The sequence below is a fragment of the Hemiscyllium ocellatum genome, chromosome 6, assembly GCF_020745735.1.
Source record: "Hemiscyllium ocellatum isolate sHemOce1 chromosome 6, sHemOce1.pat.X.cur, whole genome shotgun sequence".
NCBI classification, from domain to species: Eukaryota; Metazoa; Chordata; class Chondrichthyes; order Orectolobiformes; family Hemiscylliidae; genus Hemiscyllium; species Hemiscyllium ocellatum.
The window spans coordinates 82610299-82630211 of NC_083406.1; the positions used below are offsets into that span (position 1 = coordinate 82610299).

A 19913-nucleotide genomic window follows, 5' to 3' on the forward strand; every position below is an offset into this window, starting at 1 on the left:
GGGCCTCTTGCTGAGGTATTTGTATCATTGCTAGTCACAGGTAAGGTGCCAGAATACTGGAGGTTGGCTAACGTGGTGCCACTGTTTAAGAAGGGTGGTAAGGACAAGCCAGGGAACTATAGACCAGCGAGCCTGATGTCGGTGGTGGGCAGGTTGTTGGAGGGAATCCTAAGGGACAGGATGTACATGTATTTGGAAAGGCAAGGACTGATTAGGAATAGTCAACATGGCTTTTTGTGTGGGAAATCATGTCTCACAAACTTGATTGAGTTTTTTGAGGAAGTAACGAAGAGGATTGATGAGGGCAGAGCCATAGATGTGAGCTATATGGACTTCAGTAAGGCATTTGACAAGGTTCCCCATGGGAGACTGGTGAGCAAGGTTAGATCTCACGGAATAAAGGGAGATACAGAACTGGCTCAAAGAGTGGTGGTGGAGGGTTGTTTTTCAGACTGAGGGCCTGTGACCAGTGGAGTGCCTCAACAATCGGTGCTGGGTCTTCTACTTATTGTCATTTACATAAATGATTTGGATGCAAATATAAGAAATACAATTAGTAAGTTTGCAGATGACACCAAAATTGGAGGTGTAGTGGACAGCGAAGAAGGTTACCTCAGATTACAACAGGATCATGACCAGATCGGCCAATAGACCGAGAAGTGGCAGATGGAGTTTAATTCAGATAAATGCGAGATGGGCTGCATTTTGAGAAAGCAAATCTTAGCAGGACTTATACACTTAATAGTAAGGTCAACTTTTACACACAGAGGGTGGTACGTGTATGGAATGAGCTACCAGAGGAAGTGGTGGAGGCTAGTACAATTGCAACATTTAAAAGGCATTTGGATAGGTACATGAATAGGAAGATTTTGGAGGAATTTGGGCTGGGTGCTGGCAGGTGGGACTAGATTGGATTGGGATATCTGGTTGGCATGGACAGTTTGGACTGAAGGGTCTGTTTCCAAGCTGTACATCTCTATGACTCTATGATTGGAAACACTGATTTTAATGTACACATGCAATAGCCAAATACTCACTAAGTTATTTATGTGTTGATTCTCAATGCTGTTAAGAACTTAGATCAGCATGAGCAGTTTCATATATGGTATCATAAATAATGCACGCAATTTTTGTTCCAGTGAGTTTCTTCAAGTATTTTAAGATAATCTTTTTTTTTCCCTACGTTTCTTTCAAAGAGAAAGTCAAACCAATAGGACAACTCTTGGGTTCTGGATGAAGTCATTGTGGTTCTGCCCCTTTAAATTACTGTGTGACCATCTCAAAAAGCCCAAGATGCTCTATAGACGTCCGTTCCAATTGCTGTTACATTGCAGTAAATGAACCTTTCTCGGAAATGTTTAATTCCCGATTTTCAGTTCATGTTTCTCCAGCGATTAAACCGGTGGGCAGAGAAGTATGTACGTCATTAATAATTTTCATTTAAGTGGAGCACTTTGCTCCATAATTAAACCACTAAAGCAGCATCAAATTAACCACACCTCCCCAAAACTTGCTCTCATGAACTCGATCATTCCACAATATCGTACAGAAACATGATTTTCAGCTAAGTAAAATAACGGACTGAAAAATAAAACCTATTAAATTTACCATTGAATGGAATCGTATGGAAGACATTGTCCAGGCAAAGTGAGATTGTACAGGAGAAAGAAGCCAGCGCAGCAAAAAATTGCTTTTAAAAAAAAACCTCAAGCTCAACTAGTTGCGTATTATTCAGTAGAACAATGATCTGTATGCAAATTACATTAAGGAGATGATTAAGCCAAAAAAAAACCTAGGCTTCCATGGTAAGCCAATAAGGAAATAAATAATGATACAAACACACACAAAGAATATTACAGAATGCTGCCAATACTGAGCCAGTACAGGCTCTACAGCGACTTCTAGCGAAAAGTACCGCAACCCTTTCCCCGAATCTCCTGCCAGTTCGCATTGCCGCTGTCAGCCGAACTCATTCCCAGATCTATTAAGGGCGTGATTGATGCATGGACAGCAGTTTCTAAACTCCTGATTTTAATTTTAACACTTCCCCTTTCCCCCCGGACCTTTATTCCTGAAACAGCATTTTTTTTCTGTTTTTTTAAGAAAAACTCAGGACGGCGTATTAACGATAAGATCATCCTGGGTCCTAGCGCCGGAATATCGTTGATCACTGAACGGCCGAAGTTACATCAGACTTCCATCCAATTCGAATATCGGTTTGTTTCTTATACTTTGTCAAGGAAGCGAAACTATCGTTGTGCGGAATCTATCAACATATTTCATGCGTTAATTAAAGACCATTGTCATCATTAAAAAGTCTAACCTGCTTGAGTTACTGTTGTCAAGTGAGGGAAATGTCTCTGTGAATGATACGGTTGAGGCAGTGAAATAAAACATTTACATTTTACCTCACTCGTGAATGTGCCATCCCACTGACCATATTTTACTTTCCAACTTGTCCTCATTGCTTCACTTGCTGTCCAGTGTGAAACACCTTCAGTGCGGGCCCAGCTTCCGAGTATTCTTGTGGGTAGTATATAAACAGTGACGGTAAGTAACATAACTCCTAAATTGCATTCTATTGAGCCGAGTCTCTTCTTGCTGTGGAAGGTAGCTACTTAAATTTGAAGGTGATCGGTCCAAGTTGGTGTTCAAATCTATTGTGCAGGATTTGTAAATCTGAACAAACTCAATTTATGGGATATTACTTCAAGCATACACTTTTTATCAGAAACCTGCAGAACTTCATCTATGAAACTTTTACTCGTCAAGGTTATTTTCTGAAGATGGCTGTCAGTCATCGGGTCCCTTCCCACCAAACTACAGCTTTCCCGAAATAGCTGAGGGAAGGGAGATGTTTGCTGAAGCTATATCCTATTGGGGAGTACTATTTCCCTCAGTGCAGCAAGTGTGCAGTGCAGCTAAAACTGTATTCAATAATTTGACAAAGCTTCCTCTTATTGCTTATCGATTTTGCTGGTGAACCGTGTATCCATTATTAAGACTATTAGCTGTAATAGCTTACATTCTGATTTTTCTCACATTTTTGGGGTTGAACCCAGAAGCGTTGCCTTCCGTGATATGAAAAATAATCTCGTTTTACTGAGTTCCTTGATACAATCAGTGAGACATAACCTTCGTTTGCATAATACTGCGGCTGAGGTCATCTGAAAAGTTTCATGGAAGGAGATATGAAGCGGTATACTTGTAAAGGGCTGAATACACCGCTTCAAGCGATGAAATTCCTCCTCCAGTAACCTATGGGCACTAGGACCGAGAAGGAGCCTATATGTCGTTGGTAAGTCTACCTTAAACCCAACCCATGCCTGCTTTTCTGCGCCACTCTGCGTGCTTTATGGAGAGTATAGTTCAGACGCAGATAGTACACACATTTCACAGTGGGGTCTGCGTAAGGAACACCTGTTTCAAAGCAGCCAGCAACCCAGCATTGGACTTGCAGATCTTTCTGCTGCTGAAGGCGAGCGTGTGAAGCCTCAGACACTCCTCCAGATCTTCCTCAAGTCTTTTGGATAATAAAAAAAAGGTGACGTTTGGGGGAAAAAATATAAGATCAAAGTTTTTGGATTGCCCCGGCGAGCAACGTGCGATCTATATTTCTCAAGGATTCATGCTGATGTATGCAGTCTTTTATAGAGTAAAAACAGCGCATGCCTTTCTGGAGACAGAATCCATAAATTCTGACGTAGCCCTTGTTCATCTAAAAAAAAATCCAATAACGCCGGGTTTTAAGTTGCTATGATCATCGTTATCTTCTTCCAATGGAGAAACTACGAATTTTTATTCTCAATGCAGCTGGATCGCCTGAAGATCAAACAGCCTGCTAGACCTGGGATTATTTAAAAAAAACAATATGTTTATGTGTGAGTATAAAGTGGTGGTTTCGTAGACTACAGCGATTGACCTTGAACCTGCCCCAAACCAAAACAGCATATCACTTTTTATGTATGTTTTAATGGATTGCAGTCAAAACAATACATTCTAAAAAAAACAACTGAAAGAGGAAAACACACGAGAGATCAATTTGGGCTGACACCTATATTCTTCTTGTTTTTTTTGTTATTATCAGAAGCAGAATCGCCGGCGGCGACTGATGGCTCCGTTAGGTGAAGTTGGGAACTATCTTGGTGTCCAGGAAGCAATACCTTTTGGGAATGTGCCCGTTTTGCCGGTGGATAACCCGGTTCTCCTGAGTGATCACCTCGGCCAGTCCGAGGGAGGTTTGAGCAGGGGCTCAGTCACGGACCTGGCTCACTTAAAGGGGATTCTCAGGCGGAGGCAGCTGTACTGCAGGACTGGCTTTCACTTAGAGATTTTTCCTAATGGAACTATCCAGGGAACCAGACAGGATCACAGCCGATTTGGTAAGTAGCAGAGACAAAGCATCTAATTGCCCTTAAGTAGGTCATAAAAGAAGCGTCTTATGATTCTTTTCTCCTTTTCACGACAATGCCAGATGGAAGAGTTTAATACAACGCAGCTCTCCGATGCAAGCAGACAGCAGTTGGAACGTATTTTGATTCCTATAACGTGATCTAAGAATATCAGACATGACTAAATGATAGGATCATCGCATTAGTTTAGGTGTATGGTAACGGCAATTCATTATAAATATATCAGCATATCCGCCTCTGTCTATGTCTACCTATTTGCGTGAGGATTTTACGTAAATTCCGTTTAGATAATTAACTTTCAAAATGATAGTCTGCGGAAAATGGATAGGCTAGCTGACAGCGGTCCTGGCTCCGTGTGTGTAGAGAAAAAACAGATTCTGGCTAATGGTGCAATGATACGATCAGATGGGGCCATTAATTTAGGTGCATAGCCATTGGATGCTGACTAAGATGCGTTTGCCTTGAAATATATGTCTCCGGCCGCCTATCTCTACCTGGTCCTACTACATAATTCAATAATCTTATAAAAATGTCATTTACTGGGATCCAAACCGGAAACTAACTGCGAATCTGTATGGTTAGATCCTGCAGAGGTTCCCCATTTGTGCAGTTAGACAGGTAAGCTGCAAAATAATCAGAGGTGGGATTGTATTGTCGAAGTTGGACATGGATTGCAAACGCAGTGGACTGCTGCAATCATATGACTCGCTGGTGGAGGTGATTCTTGGGGCGATCACAGCAAAGACTGATTTAACATATCGCCATATATTATTAACCAGGCTGGGCTTCCTCAATCTGTCTTTGAAGATGTACAAGAGGCAATTCGGCCACATGTGCACCATGACCTCGCCATGCATTATTCGTCCCGATAGTTGATTGAAAGAGGTTTAATGTCAAAAAGCACCGTTGCTGCTGACCAGAGTGTAGATGGAGAGTTTTCTTTTCCCAGCAAAGGGCTCTGAGCCAAGCCTCTGCCTCTGGGTTCACGCCTCCAGCAGGTGTCTATACGGCGGCCGCACTGCTACATTTCCAGAGCACCAGAGATTCCCCCGGGTCCTAATGCACAACACTCAGACCGAGGCAAACTGTGGCGGAAAGTCAGTGTCGCGGGAGGATATCACTTTCTTTCTCAAACACCAAAGTGGTTTAAACTATGGGCGCAATGAGACAGATCATTAAAGCGCAAGCGAGAAGTGATTAATAGGGAAGATTAGAACTCCTGCAATCATTATATTCTATACTCCAGAGCTTTGTAATGTATTTTTTTTTAAATGCCACATTTGAAAAGAACTCAGTAAAGTGAAACTTTTTAAAGAGTCGCTTGGAAAACTTTTTTTTTGTTCGGTAATAAAGTATGATTTCGCACCGAAACCACTGTCACCCATTTCGCCCTGTTTCACGGGTGGGCCGGAGTTGGAGGCGTGGAGTGAGGATAAAGATTCAAGCAGAAACCGAATGTGTGCAGTCTGATCGCTGTGGTGGCGCAAGTATACAACAGCAGCCCCTCACCCTCCGCTATCCCCATAGAGCACTCCCAGATTCCGGATATTAGCCGGAATATGTGTTCTTTTGCAGATTTTATGCTTTCCCAGAGCAATATACAGGCACACTGTTACCCCGCTAATTGTTTTATTAAAAAATTCATTCTTTTTCCTTTATAGTTAGTGAAAGTCTATTTCTTTTTCTGTTTCTCATCATGCTGTCCCTGTCCGATGGACCCTCCTCTATCTGCGCTTACCTGGAGCTCCTTAAAACAAGCTGCTGTCTCTTTAACTGCAGTGACCCCTGCCCTTCTCTACCTTGGTGCCGGATTGCACGCACTTTGCTACATTTCATAAGGCGTTTTATTTGGTTTTTACCCACATAAGTTTTAATTTAATCTCGTCCTTAAAGAGAAAGTCTCCCCTTTCAAGTAGAGACGTTAAATATCCCCATTGACGTTTACTTTCCGAGCCTTATCTTGAAGGTCGTAGTTTTCTAGCAGCTCATGAACTGCAGTGAGTGACAAGTCGGCCAAGTAACTGGATTTGAATCGATTTCATTTGAAGCGACTAGAGATTACTGTGAAGGCTGCTGTTAATAAAGATGAACATATGAAAATTAATACTGAACAGCTCAAGGACAGTCTGGAAGTACCTAATATCATGGAATCCGTCATGGATGGAGTGGGCAGGTGGGGCAATACTTTGCCCTTTCATGATCTATCCAGGAATTCAGACCAGCACCTCACTGTTACATTAGGTGATGTGGCCTTTCACCACAAAGGAAGATGACAGAAAAGCTTTCAAACAAATGATCACCAAAGTGCAAGCACTAACCATATTGATGAATCCTAAATGATGGTAGTTTATCTCTTTATCTGTTAACGTTCGCTGGTATACTTGGTGCCATTACATACACTTTGGGTAACTTTCCTCTTCAAGTTAACAATGTGTTCGTACAAATCATGCTCGATGCTTATTTCGCTCGGTTTAATGTTTAACTCACAGCACAATCGTATTCCATAAAAGAATGCAGTCAGTTTAGCTGCAAACTCTGAAGTGAACTGCTCTCTTAAGCGTGCACTGCTGCGGTTTGCAGAGTGCACTGCCTAAAATACACGGGAGTGGGGGGAGGGACGGAGATATTGGCTACTACGCCAATTTGCAGCATTTTTTTTCTTCAAGGTCTCAATCGCTCGATATGCATCAGTAGATGCGGCGTGTTCCTTGTCGGCTTGTCTCATTTGTTGGAGTTTCTGCAGCATGCTTTGACTGCAGGCTGTCTAACGTTTAATGTTTAATGTAACATTCTTCGATTGAGGACACTTTCCAGATTGAACTCCGCTGGGAAATTCAGCAACTGGAAAGTGTAGGCGTGCCTTTTGTGTCAGCAAAACTAAAGCCGAGAAAAGCTGACGAAATGCTCAGCAGATGGACGTGTTCTGAATAAATCCCACCGTCTTAATTAAAACCAATTCAGCCTCATAGACTGATCTTGAAGTTTCAGTCTCAACTTTTGTTTAGCTTCATGATTGATTTGAACATTGCAGACTGCGGATATCGAGCAGATTGAAATTGAGTAACCCATTGCATTTCTCGTTCCCACGTACAGTTGCTGTTGGGAGGTTTAGGGCGAGGATCAAGGATTGTAAAAGCACTGAACGTGTTAACTTTGACGGCGCTAGGACCATGCAGGAGACCTCACTTTATTATGGGGGCGTTCCAGGTTTAATACCTTTGTACTAATGTGTGCATTTCATATTGTTTTCCTCCGTGCCCGTTATTCGTTCAACCATATGCTTTCAATTAACCAGAATTATCCACCTATAGAAGCTTTTAATTACATTTTAGCATATCATTTAGTCTAGCATTGGTATACAATGGGAACAATAAGACTAGACGCGCCCCAAGTCATTCATCATTTATACACTAACTGAAGGTAAACCGACGCAGGCGTTCTGTGATCTCACTCCATTTTTTGAAGTCACGTATTTTGTGCTTACTGTTAATATATTGGGTGTGGCATTGATATTTGCACACAACGTCTGTCTTATCTGTTCGGAATACACGGTCACAGGGCTGAAATCAATGGTATGCTGGAGCAACGAATGGGGGAGAGGCTGGTTTCACTGTAACTTCTGAAAACCCAATACCTCAAGGTGTCAGCTGAAAAAATATCACCCAGGAGCGCTGCAAGCTAGGCGCTGCAGTTGGCATGCCAATCATTTTCCGAGTACCACAAGTAATATTTTAAGAAAGGAGGGCAGTTATTCTTGTGGGGCAGCCTCTCCCCACCTCCCACCTCACTTGCAGTTCTGTGTAATGAAGCTGAGGGCCACCCATTCTGCTTCCATTGTGTTATCATGTTTTAAATCTTTGTTTTCGCTTTAGTGATCAAGTTAAAAGCTGCCCTACGAACAGGTGTGGAACAAACAGATAGAATTGTCCCAATGGCCCAATCTTATCCCCAAAGCCAAAAAACAGAATCCAAAAGATCAGCCTTTATTTTCAGAAGTATTCTGTACACTTTTAGGTTTGATATTTTTTGACTGATGGAACTTCACCCATGAGGCAAAACTGCTACATTGTTCTCCCACTCGTCGCACCCCCCAACCTCTACGCATCCTCCCACATCCTTCCTTTACACTTGAACAATTTTGCTCTTTCACCTTGTGGGACAGAGTTAGCTTCCCGATCCCCTGTCAGTAAGTAATGCTGCTGCACTTTGCTGGCTGCCAAGAATCATGGTGAACCCACACGCATCTCGGTTTTGTTCTCTCCTCTCAGGAGTGAGTTGGCCTTCATTCTGGCTTTGCCAGATTGTTTCAAGAGGGAACTCTGAATCCCCTCCTTCCCATGCCTTGTACTGGATGTTTAGATTACTTACAGTGTGGAAACAGGCCCTTCGGCCCAACAAGTCCACACCGACCCGCTGAAGCGCAACCCACCCATACCCCTACATTTACCCCTTACCTAACACTACGGGCAATTTAGCATGGCCAATTCACGTGACCTGCACATCTTTGGACTGTGGGAGGAAACCGGAGCACCCAGAGGAAACCCACGCAGACACAGGGAGAATGTGCAAACTCCACACAGTCAGTCGCCTGAGTCGGGAATTGAACCCGGGTCTCAGGCGCTGTGAGGCAGCAGTGCTAACCACTGTGCCACCATGCCGCCCTACTGTTGTTACTTCATGCTGTGAAACTGGACTGGTTCAATTTGCATTAATTTTAGAAAGCTTTTGCAATTTGCTCTTGGGAGGAAAGTTTCCTCCAAGTGGTTGGCTACAAGCCTTTTTAGATTTGTTTTTAGTAGACACTTTGAATTATTGAGCATTGATTTCTTTCAGATTGGAATGAGGCCAAGACTTTTCTCATGGTACAGTGCATCTTAGGGTTGGTACCAATCAAGGAACAAACCCAGGGCCTCACTGGCTTTGTGGCTCAGTCTGTACCACATTTTATAATTTCTGATTAATTCCTGAGGAGACTTCCACAATTTGTTGTGTACAGATTTTGCAGTGTTGTGAGTGAGGTACTAATGGATAATTAGACTGTGCATCATGGTCTCAGCTGTCCTTTTACAGAAGGCAACATGTAGATGCCAAGTACTCACTCATGACAGGTGTTGGCAGAAATGGAGACAGCAAGTAAGAATCATAGTCACCCTGGACACTGTACCTGTATTCACTAACCTAAAGGACTGGGAGGAATTCCAAGATTACCATCTTTGAAGTCTATTTATTTTTACTATTTTACCTTGCTTCTGAAACTCTGCCTGAAAGACATCAACACTTTTCCTATCCATGTCATTGATTCTAATAAAGACAGGGACTTCTCAATATTCCCCTTTCCCCAGAGAACATGCTTGTTTAGTGCTGTCCTTTGGAGGCACCAGGAAGGCAACATATTTTTTGGAAATCCTTTTGGCCATTACAGAAACATCAGTCTATATTCCAGCTAGTAAATTCTGCCTTTCTATTGCTCATCTGGATTACAACATTTAAGAAAGCATCTGGATGGGTATATGACTAAGGAGAGTTTAGAGGGATATGGGCTAAATGCTGGCAAATGGGACTAGATAAGGTTAGGATACCTAGTCAGCATGGGCAAGTTGGACCGAAGGGTCTGTTTCTGTGCTGTACATCTCTATGTGTGCCAGGACTTTGCTACTTATTGGTCCAAGGTTTGGCAGTAGATTACTTGACTCCCAACTGATGTGTGAACATGGCATGAGCAATGGACAGAAAAAAAAACCAGTATGAAATAAATAGCAAACTCACTTCCTCTGTTCCAATTTCCTAATATTCTCTCCCTGAACAAACCCATGTAGCTTCATGTTGAGGACAGTCATCCCATGACATGCCAACTATCCACTCTGCGTGCCTAGACAGGAAGTTCTGGTAATTGCTATGTTTGGGGGATGGAAAGATAAAGGATTGTCTTTTGGGTCCAAATCTTATTACCTGGTTCCATTCTTACCCACTGTTAATAAATATATATCCTCTAAAAGGCATTATTAAATTTCTACTGAGGACTGGATTCATAGCATTGCCAGTGTTGGACTGTGGTGTACAAAGTTAAAAATTAAACAGCACCAGCTTATAGTCCAACAGGTTTATTTCGAAGCACTAGCTTTCGGAGCACTGCTCCTTCACCAGGTGGTTGTTGAAGGAGCAGCGCTCCAAAAACTAGTGCTTCCAAATAAACCTATTGGACTATAACCTGGTGTCGTATGATTTTTAATTTGGTTTCATAATAGATTTCTTCCCTTGCCTGGGATTCCTTAAGTAATCCCTCAGCACACACCAGGGAACTTGAGAAACTATCTGGGTGGTTTAACTGAGCACTACATCACATTGTACAAATTTGGACAGATTATTTAAAACCTTAGTTTACATTAGAAAACAAGATCATAATTACCTCCCCGTACATTGCCATGCTGCAGCCTCTTAACTTGATTTTCATACATTGTCATCTTATTGATCTCCCTTGACCTTGAGGATTGAAATTCTCCACAGATTTGTCACCTTTTGCAGCATTCAGAACAGCTATTTTCAGCTGACACTGCACATGAAGCTGCATAAGACAAGGACTATGAAAATATAATGGATAGCTCTTTCATTTCACGATATATTATGTATTTTATTTTTTAGTTTAGGTGTAAAATGGCTGAATATGCTGGCATTTCTTAGACAAAGTCATAATATTTTCCAAAATACAAGGCTTCTGCTTGAATCACCATTTAAATTAATTCAGTTTTAGGAATCCTAAAATGGGCTTATTGAACTGAACTTAGCGAATTTACCTCTTTGTGTCGCTGGCAATCATAATGGTCATACACTGCAAGTCTGTGTTGAGAGCCAATATCCCTTATTAAAGAAAACAAGAAAATTGAGTGAAGTTTGTTAAATATTCAAGCAAGTATGGTTGAGACTAAGTGACCCTGGCAATCACATCCTTTTGAGAGAAAATAAAGTGTTGTTGATTTAAAAAAGAATGTTGCTTAGAAAGGTCCACATGGAATTTTATCAGAGTAACTGTCTTTAATGTTGGAATCATTTTAAAATATAGTGTTCAAGTCAGTACTATTTTAGGCTCACACACTCATGGCTCCATGCTCGCAATAACTTTAATTCCATTTTACTATCTTTGATGTCTCTCAAAATGCTTGCATTGAATTAAAGTTACTATTATCAGGATTTCACCTTACTGGCAGTTGCTGCTACTTGCTCCACTGCTATGCTAAGCTACTTATTAGCTACATGACTTAAAGCAAAGTAACGTCTAAGTCCTAGGATAGTAATACAATATAAATCAAATGCAATCTTTGGTTAAGCAGCTGAAAAACATTATGTTGGGATAATTCTTCTGCTCATAACCGCAATGCCAAGTGGTCATCAAATAAACTGGCTTATGAACAGGGTATTAACACATAGGGAAATTTTGTTTTAATGCAATAGGATATTAGCTAGTGATTAGTGGCATAAATTACAGATAAAGAAAATAATGCTATGTCTCTTTATAACCCCAAGTACTCTTGAAATTGAAAGACATAGTGGATTGCTTAAATTTCACACTGACTTGCCAATATAAGCTCAATTAATTTTGAATTGTGCAATAGTTTCAGTATAAAATAAACTTACCTCAGTTTGGAGGTTAAGAGAAAAGACCAATTCAAAGACAGTATATTGGAATCAGCCAGCAGATTTGTTGATATATTCCGCTCCATTGCCATTGTCTTCTGATTGCTTTATCTATTCCTTTTCAATTATTGATTGGTTCAGTCAACATCCCTTTATCGGATACTTTACCTTTAAATATAAATGCCCATTCATTGTTTTATTTCTATTCATTCATAGGATGTAGGTTTCATGAGCTAGGACTTCACTGCCCTAGATAAAGTGGTGGTGAACTCCCTTCTTGAACCACAGCACTAGAGGAGTATTGGGACATCCATAGTAATTAGGAAGACAGTTTCAGGTTTTTGATAGTGAAGAAATGCCAATAAAGTTCCACATCAGGATGGTGTGAGGCTTGGCAGGGAGCTTGCAAGAGGTGATGTTTCCATGTATCTGCTATATTTGTATTTCAGGGTGTTAGAAGTAATAGGTTTGGAAAATATTATCAGAGGAGCCTGGATGAGTTACTGCAGTGCATGTTGTAGATGGTATACGCTGCTGCTACTGTGCATTGATGGTGAAGGTGGTGGATGGGACAGCAATCAAGTGGGCTGTGTTGACCTAAATGGTCAAGCTTTTTGAGTTGTTGGAGCTGCATTTATACAGATAAACAGTTTTCTTTCACACTGCTTACTTGTTCCTTGTAGATAGTAGTCAAGCAATGGGGAGACAAGCAATTAATGACTCACTGCAGAATTCCTGCCACTGATCTGCTCTTGTAGCTACATTATTTAAATGTCCAGTCTAGCTCAATTTCTGATCTATGGCAATGGCAACCCTTAGGAAGTTGATAGTGTGGGATTCAGTTAAGGGCAATTATTAGATTCTTATTGAAGATGGTCATTGACTCTCACTTGTGTGATGTGAATGTTACTTGCCACTTGTCTACCCAATTTGGATGTTGCTCATGTTTTGGTGCATACAAACACAATTTGCTTCAGTATTTGATAAAGACATGGAAATCACCAGATAAAATAAAATTTTAGCTACAAGGCTATTTTACTAAGAACTTACAATTATATGGTAAATGGAGCACTTATGCTTCCCAGAAAAGCATAAAGTATTTAATTCAATCCATTTTGCCTCATTCAAGGTTATATGCTATCGTCTGTGCCAGTCCCCAAATTAAATGTTAATCTGGGTCAATGCCTGTATTGCAGATCAGTCTGTGTCATTCCTCAGACTCTGATCACCAAATCCCCCTCTCCCCAGTCTGGATAGTCAGTGACAAACAAAATGGAGAGGTTTGTGGTTCATCTGTCAGATTTTGTAGGCCTAATTTCTGAGATTAGATTCTATATGTTCAGTGGCCAAATCCAGAAAAAATGCAAGCCATTTTTAACAACCTAGGACTATCCAGGCAGCACAGGAAGCATTTGCCTTTGTAAGCAAACAGTAAAATGCTGATACAATGAAAATGCTGATCTCAGCCTAAAATATAGACATTTAACCTAGATCATGTTTGTTTGGATACTAATTTTACACACTATCAGTTTACATCTCAGCCTATCTCCTTGCTTCTGTGGAGATGTTGCTATAATCTACCAAAACATATGCAGCAAAAAAACAATGTATCTCATTATTTTTGTAAGAATTCTGTGCAGCATTTTAGAAAGAAAGACTTGCATTTATAGAGCAAGCTTTATGATCTCAGGGAGTTTCAAAACACTTTACAGCTAATTCAACACTTCTTGAAGTATATTAAGTGTTGTGATATAGAAAGTTTACAGATTATGTAATTTCTAAATAGGTTTCTCACCATCTTGCCATCATGACTACTCTACTTTTTCACTAGTTTTGTTATCCATTACACAATGGGAATAATTGTTTTGGGGAAATACCTCCCCAACATTCATTGTACCTTTCAGATTCTGCAATTATTGTCCACTGACATGGTATTGAATAATCTGCTCCTACTTATTGTTCTAATTGCTTATTCATTTAATTACTTTAGCCCACTGAAAATTATGTGCATGGATGTGGCATTTGATATTGATGACTCTCAGGTCATGTTAAACTTTGACATTATATGATTCAGTGTCCTAAGAGTGCTGGGTTTTCCATTTCCTACAAAATATCTGCTTCATTTTCAAACTCTTACTTTTGTCTTTGCTTTTTGTTTTTGCTATCTCAATTCCCCTCTGAATCTTCCATATTTGGTGTGGTTCCCAATTGTATTTTCTACCTCACGTCCATCAGGAACATACATTTTCTTCTTCATTTTAATCCCTACTTTTTTTTTGTTGTACTTTTTCCTTTCACAGGAATATATTTTGACAGTCCTTGTGGAGACAAAGTCTTGTCTTTAATATTGAGGATTCAGTCCATTGTACTATGGGACACTATTACCCTGCAAAGAGAGCTAGATTGAGATTCACTACAGCAGCTCAAAACTGTTAGCCTGTGTGGACCATCATCAGCAGCAGAATTGTGTTCAATCAAGGCTTGACATAACCCAGTTTGTACAATCGCTACCAAGCTCGGGGACCAACTTGAGTTCATAAGAAGTGCCAGAGAGCATTCCAAGAGCAGCACCTGGCACATCTACATGTGAGGAGATAACCTTTTGAAAGTACAATACAAGACCAGAAACTTAACTGGATTAACCATATACTATGGCTGTAAGTGCAGGCCAGAGGCTCAGAATTCATTAGAGAACATCTCATCTCCTGACACCCCAAAGAATGTACACAAATCTACATGAAACAAGTCAAGAGTACTCTGCATTTGTTTGATTGATTAGATTACTTACAGTGTGGAAACAGGTCCTTCAGGCCAACAAGTCCACACCGACCCGCTGAAGCGCAACCCACCCATACCCCTACATTTACCCCTTACCTAACACTACGGGCAATTTAGCATGGCCAATTCACGTGACCCGCACATCTTTGGACTGTGGGAGGAAACTGGAGTACCCGGAGGAAACCCACACAGACATGGGGAGAATGTGCAAACTCCACACAGTCAGTCGCCTGAGTTGGGAATTGAACCCGGGTCTCAGGCGCTGTGAGGCAGCAGTGCTAACCACTGTGCCACTGTGTCGCCCACTCGTACAGCTGAGTGCAGCTTCAGCAACACTTTAAAAATTTAATACCAGCCAAGATAAAGCATCCCACTTGTTCAACAACACATTTGGCACCTTAACTCATTCTAATAACAGTGCACTGTACCACATACAAAATACACTGAAGCAGCACATTAAAGCTGCTATGACAAGATTAGATTAGTTTGCCTATAGTGTGGAAATTGGCCCTTTGGCCCAACCAGTCCACATTGACCCATCCAGACCTATTTCCCTCTGATTAATGCACCTAACTCTATGGACAATTTAGCATGGCCAATTCACCTGACCTGCACATCTTTGGACTGTGGGAGGAAACCGGAGCACCTGGAGGAAACCCGCGCAGACATGGGGAGAATGTGTAAACTCCACACAGACAGTCACCCAAGGCTGGAATCGAACCTGGGTCCCTGGTGCTGTGAGGCAGCAGTGCTAACCACTGAGCCACCATATCTTTCAAATCTGTGTCCATACAAACTAGATAGAAAAGGGCAGAGGATACATGGGAGCCCTATTAAGTGCAAGTTACTCTCAAGTTACATGCCATCTTGATGTGCAACTATATCGCTGTTCCTATACAGCCGCTTGGTCAAATACCCGGAACTCCCTGACTATTAGCATTGTGTACACACCACGTAATTGCAGCAGTTCGAAAAGGTGGCTCACCTCTAACAAATTAGTTAGGGATGGGCAATAAATGCTGGTCCTTTTGTCATGACTACTCTGCTTGTGATGATGCTGGTCTTCAGTTTCAATCGCCACACATCTATTTACAAAGTTAGATGTTATCCAGGCCATATCACTGACTGAAGAATCTAGAATTACTCCCTCACCGAGAAATTACACTCCATTAAACTCTTATCCTCCTTGACATTTCCTTTTTAATTTTCTGCTGTTGTTTTAGAACAGCAGCCTCGAACTTTGTTCTCACTAGCCATAGTGTTGATATAAATGACCCATTGAAGGTAAGTTTCTGGTCAGTGGAATTCCCAAAATGTTGATAGTTGGAGGACTGGTGATGGTGGTGTTATTGATTATTAAGGCAAGACAAATGTACGTTTTCTTGTGCAAGAGAACTCGAGAACTTTAATTTTCTTTTATCATGTATGATGTGGCCATTCCAGGGCAGGCCGGTATTTGTTGACCATCCCTAATTACCTTTGAACTACTTTAGTCTGTAGGTCATTTCAGAGGGCAGTTAAGAGTCAGCACATTTCTATGGATCTGGAGTCACATGTAGGTCAGACTAGGTGAGGTTGGCGGACTCCCTTCTCCAAAGGAACTAGATGGGTTTTTATAACAATTAACAATGGTTACAGAGAGCTGAATTGTGCCAGATATCAGATAAGTGTCAGTTGTGGTGAGTTTCATGGAGTGTTTCTTTCTATAAATGAGTTTTCTCATGCTCTCTTCCCAAAATTGCCTCATTACCTCTACTCCAAAGCTCCTATTATATTCCACTCATCACATTCTCTCACACACTACAGGCACAAGTACTGGCTACTCCCAGGATTCCTGATATCAGTGCCATTTTAAAGCCCAGATGTGCACCCAGTCAAGCACTGCCAGTGCAGTTCCTTTCAATTACCCAGGCATGCTGGATGGAGGGAAATTGGCACCCTGCTGTGTTGACAGTGACCTGGACCTATGATGTATGTGTGGTCACTCCCATCAAGCATTGCCTGAGATGTTGGTGACTGATAGGGGGCTGGAGATGAAGGTGATGAGCTAGGTGGCAGGTTACCGTTCTGACTTTCATGTTGCCCATCTGGTTTCCATTGGCAGGTGAGAGAATGGGAACCTACATATCAATGAGATGATTTGATGTAATATTGAGGATGTTTTCAAATGCAAATAGGTCTCACTTGCTTGGAAAGTGGGGTTTCTTGCTCTCACTGTCAGCAATTGCCTCATTGCCAATCGCATGATTGGGTTAACTTACTCACCAGTGCCCATGCCATTTCAGGAACTGGGATGATTCGTACTGTAGTTTTCGTTAGATCAGTTTTCTTCGCTTTAAGTTCCAGATTTTATCGAATTTTATTGTTATCATCTGTCTTGGTAGGATTCAAATCCATGTCACCAAAACATTAGCCTCAGGCTCTAGATTACCAGCCCAGTGACATTAGCACTACGTCACTATTCTTGGTCAGAAAATGGTGTAAGGATAAACCTATCACTTACAGGTCAGTTAGTTTAAACTCAATAGTGGGAAAATCTCTGGAACCAATCTGGAACCAAATTGCATCGCTTAGATGTGTATGGATTAATTAAGGAAAGCCAGGATAGATTTATTAAAGTCAAATTGTGTTTAATTAAGGTGATTGAGTTTTCTAACAGGGGCAAAACAGTTGATGTGTTATCTGTGGACTTCCAAAAGATGTCTGATTAAGTCATACATAACAAGATTGCCAGCAAATTTGAAGCCTATGGAATACAAGGGAAATTCACAGCATAGATACAAAGTCGGCTGAGTGACTGGAAACAAATTCATGGTGAATGCCTCTGTCTTTGGGACCAGGGGAAGCTACACATTTGAGTTTATTGGTTTTGTGAATGACCTGCAGTTGGCTTTTTCAAGTCTCTGAAGCATATAGGAGCAATGGGAACATTGCTAACTAATAAACAAAGACCTTAGTCACCAATCCAAGCCCCTAGTTCTCAAATATTCCCTTTGCTGATCATTGGAAACTTTGATGAATTTCATCATGTGTGTCTGCCTTCTTCAAGAGAAGGCTCCCAAAATCTGGAAAATGATTCACATGCTGTGGGAACCATTTGGAAGAGGACCTTGTGTGTTTAGTGAAAGGTTTGTTTTCTCATAAGCTTCGGAGAAGGTGTTGACAATGTCCTGGAGCTCAGTTCCTGAATGAACACACATCTGCGTGCCATCACCATTTTGCAGCTCAATATTGAAATAATAGACTTTAGTATGTTTGAATGGGCTGATACATGGCAGTAAAATTTAGTGCAAAAAAGAGAAAGACTATACATTTTCATCAAAGGACTGAATAGAGGCAAAATAAACTAAAGGGTGTCTTTATAAATAGAGGCATAGAGTACAAAAGCAAGAAAGTTATAGTGAACCATTATAAAGTTTGGCTTCAAATGGACAATTGTCTACATTTTTGAGCACTGTGCATTAGGAAACATGTGAAGACTTTAGAAGGGGAGCAGAGAAGATTTGTGAGAGTGGTTCCAGGAATAAGGGATGTTAGTTATATGGATAGATTGGAGAAGTGGGAATTTCTCCTGAAAGAGGAGGGAGTTGAGAGGAGATTTGATAGACATATTTGTAATCATGTAGGAGCTCAGAAGAATAGTTGGAGATATTTTGTTCCCGTTGACGGATGGATTAAATACCAAAGGATCCAGATTTAAGATTGTGAGAAAATTAAACAAAAGGGACATGAGAAAAAAAAATCTTCTTCCCATGTTTTGACTTACACATTCAGGCAGTGCACTCTAAGACACAGCTTCATCATAGTATCAGTAGCTGCAGGGGAAATAAAATATTGCAGGACAACAGGATAAGTGTGAAGCAGTGGAACAAGCAAAACTGTACCTACAGAAAGTGTTGATGGCCTCCCAAAAGGTTAACTTGATATTTCGGAGACACAACTAACCCTGCAATTTGTCAGCTGAAGCCAGATTCTTCTCTATGCTGTAATGGGCTCCTTCATTATCATAAAACTATGATTGGAGTTTAATACGGCAGAATCATCTGCAAAATTTTCTGCCTGCATGAAATTGTATCACTGGTGAAGTATATGAAGATGGATAAGGCAAAGATGCTTTCCTGAGGAATTCTAGCAGTAATGTGCTGAGCCTTAACCCGCCATCAAATTGTTTCCCCTTAAATTCAACTTCCTCAAGGCTCTTGGTTATATATTTTTGTTGAATGACTGAAGTACACAATTCTAGAAGGGTGGTCTTTATAAATAAAGGCGTAGAGTACAAAAGCAAGTAAGTTATAATGAACCATCAACTCAGTTAATTGCTGCCTTGATTTTGAGGACTGCTTTAATCGCTAATGTTGAGCTGGAGATCTAGGTCTTGCTGTTTTCTGGAGCCAAGAGCTTCTGGCAATATTTGAACTGAACTTTAGATAATTGTGTATTGGGAAGGAGATGCCGTTTGATAATAGTGTTCTTTGTATTCATTGTTGGAATACAGGCATTATTGGCAAGATTAGCATTTGTTATCCATCCTGATTGTCCTTGAGAAAATGATGGTGAGCTGCTCTTCTTGAGTGACTTTCATTATTGTACTGATGATTGTCAGGAGGTTGACAGAGCAGGAATCAACTGGATTAGATTTAACCTGTTTTTGCATTGTGGCATATTATTATGCTACTTTTAAGAAATGCAGCATGTTTTTCTATTGGAGTATCATTTCTGTAACTTTATAATTATAATATTAGAAGTTAGATTAATGTTGACACAATTCTCTGAAAAAGTGCATGTGACTGACAACATACACTATTCACATTTTGCAGATGTGAATTTTGGTGATAAGTTAAAACTGCAGGCTGTTTTTCTTATTTTCATGGGAACATGTGTATACCCTTAAATCAGTTTGTGCTTTGCCAATGGTGTTCCTTTGGTGTCTTATACCTGTCAGTGCTAGCTGTGACCCTCTGCTCTGGATTTCCCCTCTTCATCCCTTATGAGAAAACACCACACTCTTCACTTGATGCCTTCCAGCTTTTTCCAGCTCAGAAATGTTGTTTTATTTTAATAAGCCATAATTTAGGCATATGGACTAATCTGAAT

At 40.8% G+C, this 19913-nt stretch overlaps 1 protein-coding gene across 6 annotated transcripts in view; it reads left to right on the forward strand.

Annotated features, from left to right (window-relative positions):
* The first annotated feature begins 3271 nt into the window (after positions 1-3271).
* LOC132816785 (fibroblast growth factor 9) overlaps positions 3272-19913 on the forward strand; it is a 59285-nt gene continuing 42643 nt past the window's right edge. For 4 of the 6 annotated variants that reach the window (XM_060826723.1, XM_060826728.1, XM_060826727.1 and 1 more), the window contains exons 1-2: positions 3272-3298; positions 4088-4382. In XM_060826723.1, the coding sequence (XP_060682706.1) occupies positions 3290-3298; positions 4088-4382 (304 nt within the window). In that variant the 5' untranslated portion in view covers positions 3272-3289. Of the gene's footprint in view, positions 3299-3363; positions 3882-4087; positions 4383-19913 lie in introns of those variants that run through there. The other 2 variants (XM_060826725.1, XM_060826724.1) reach the window with 2 other exon arrangements.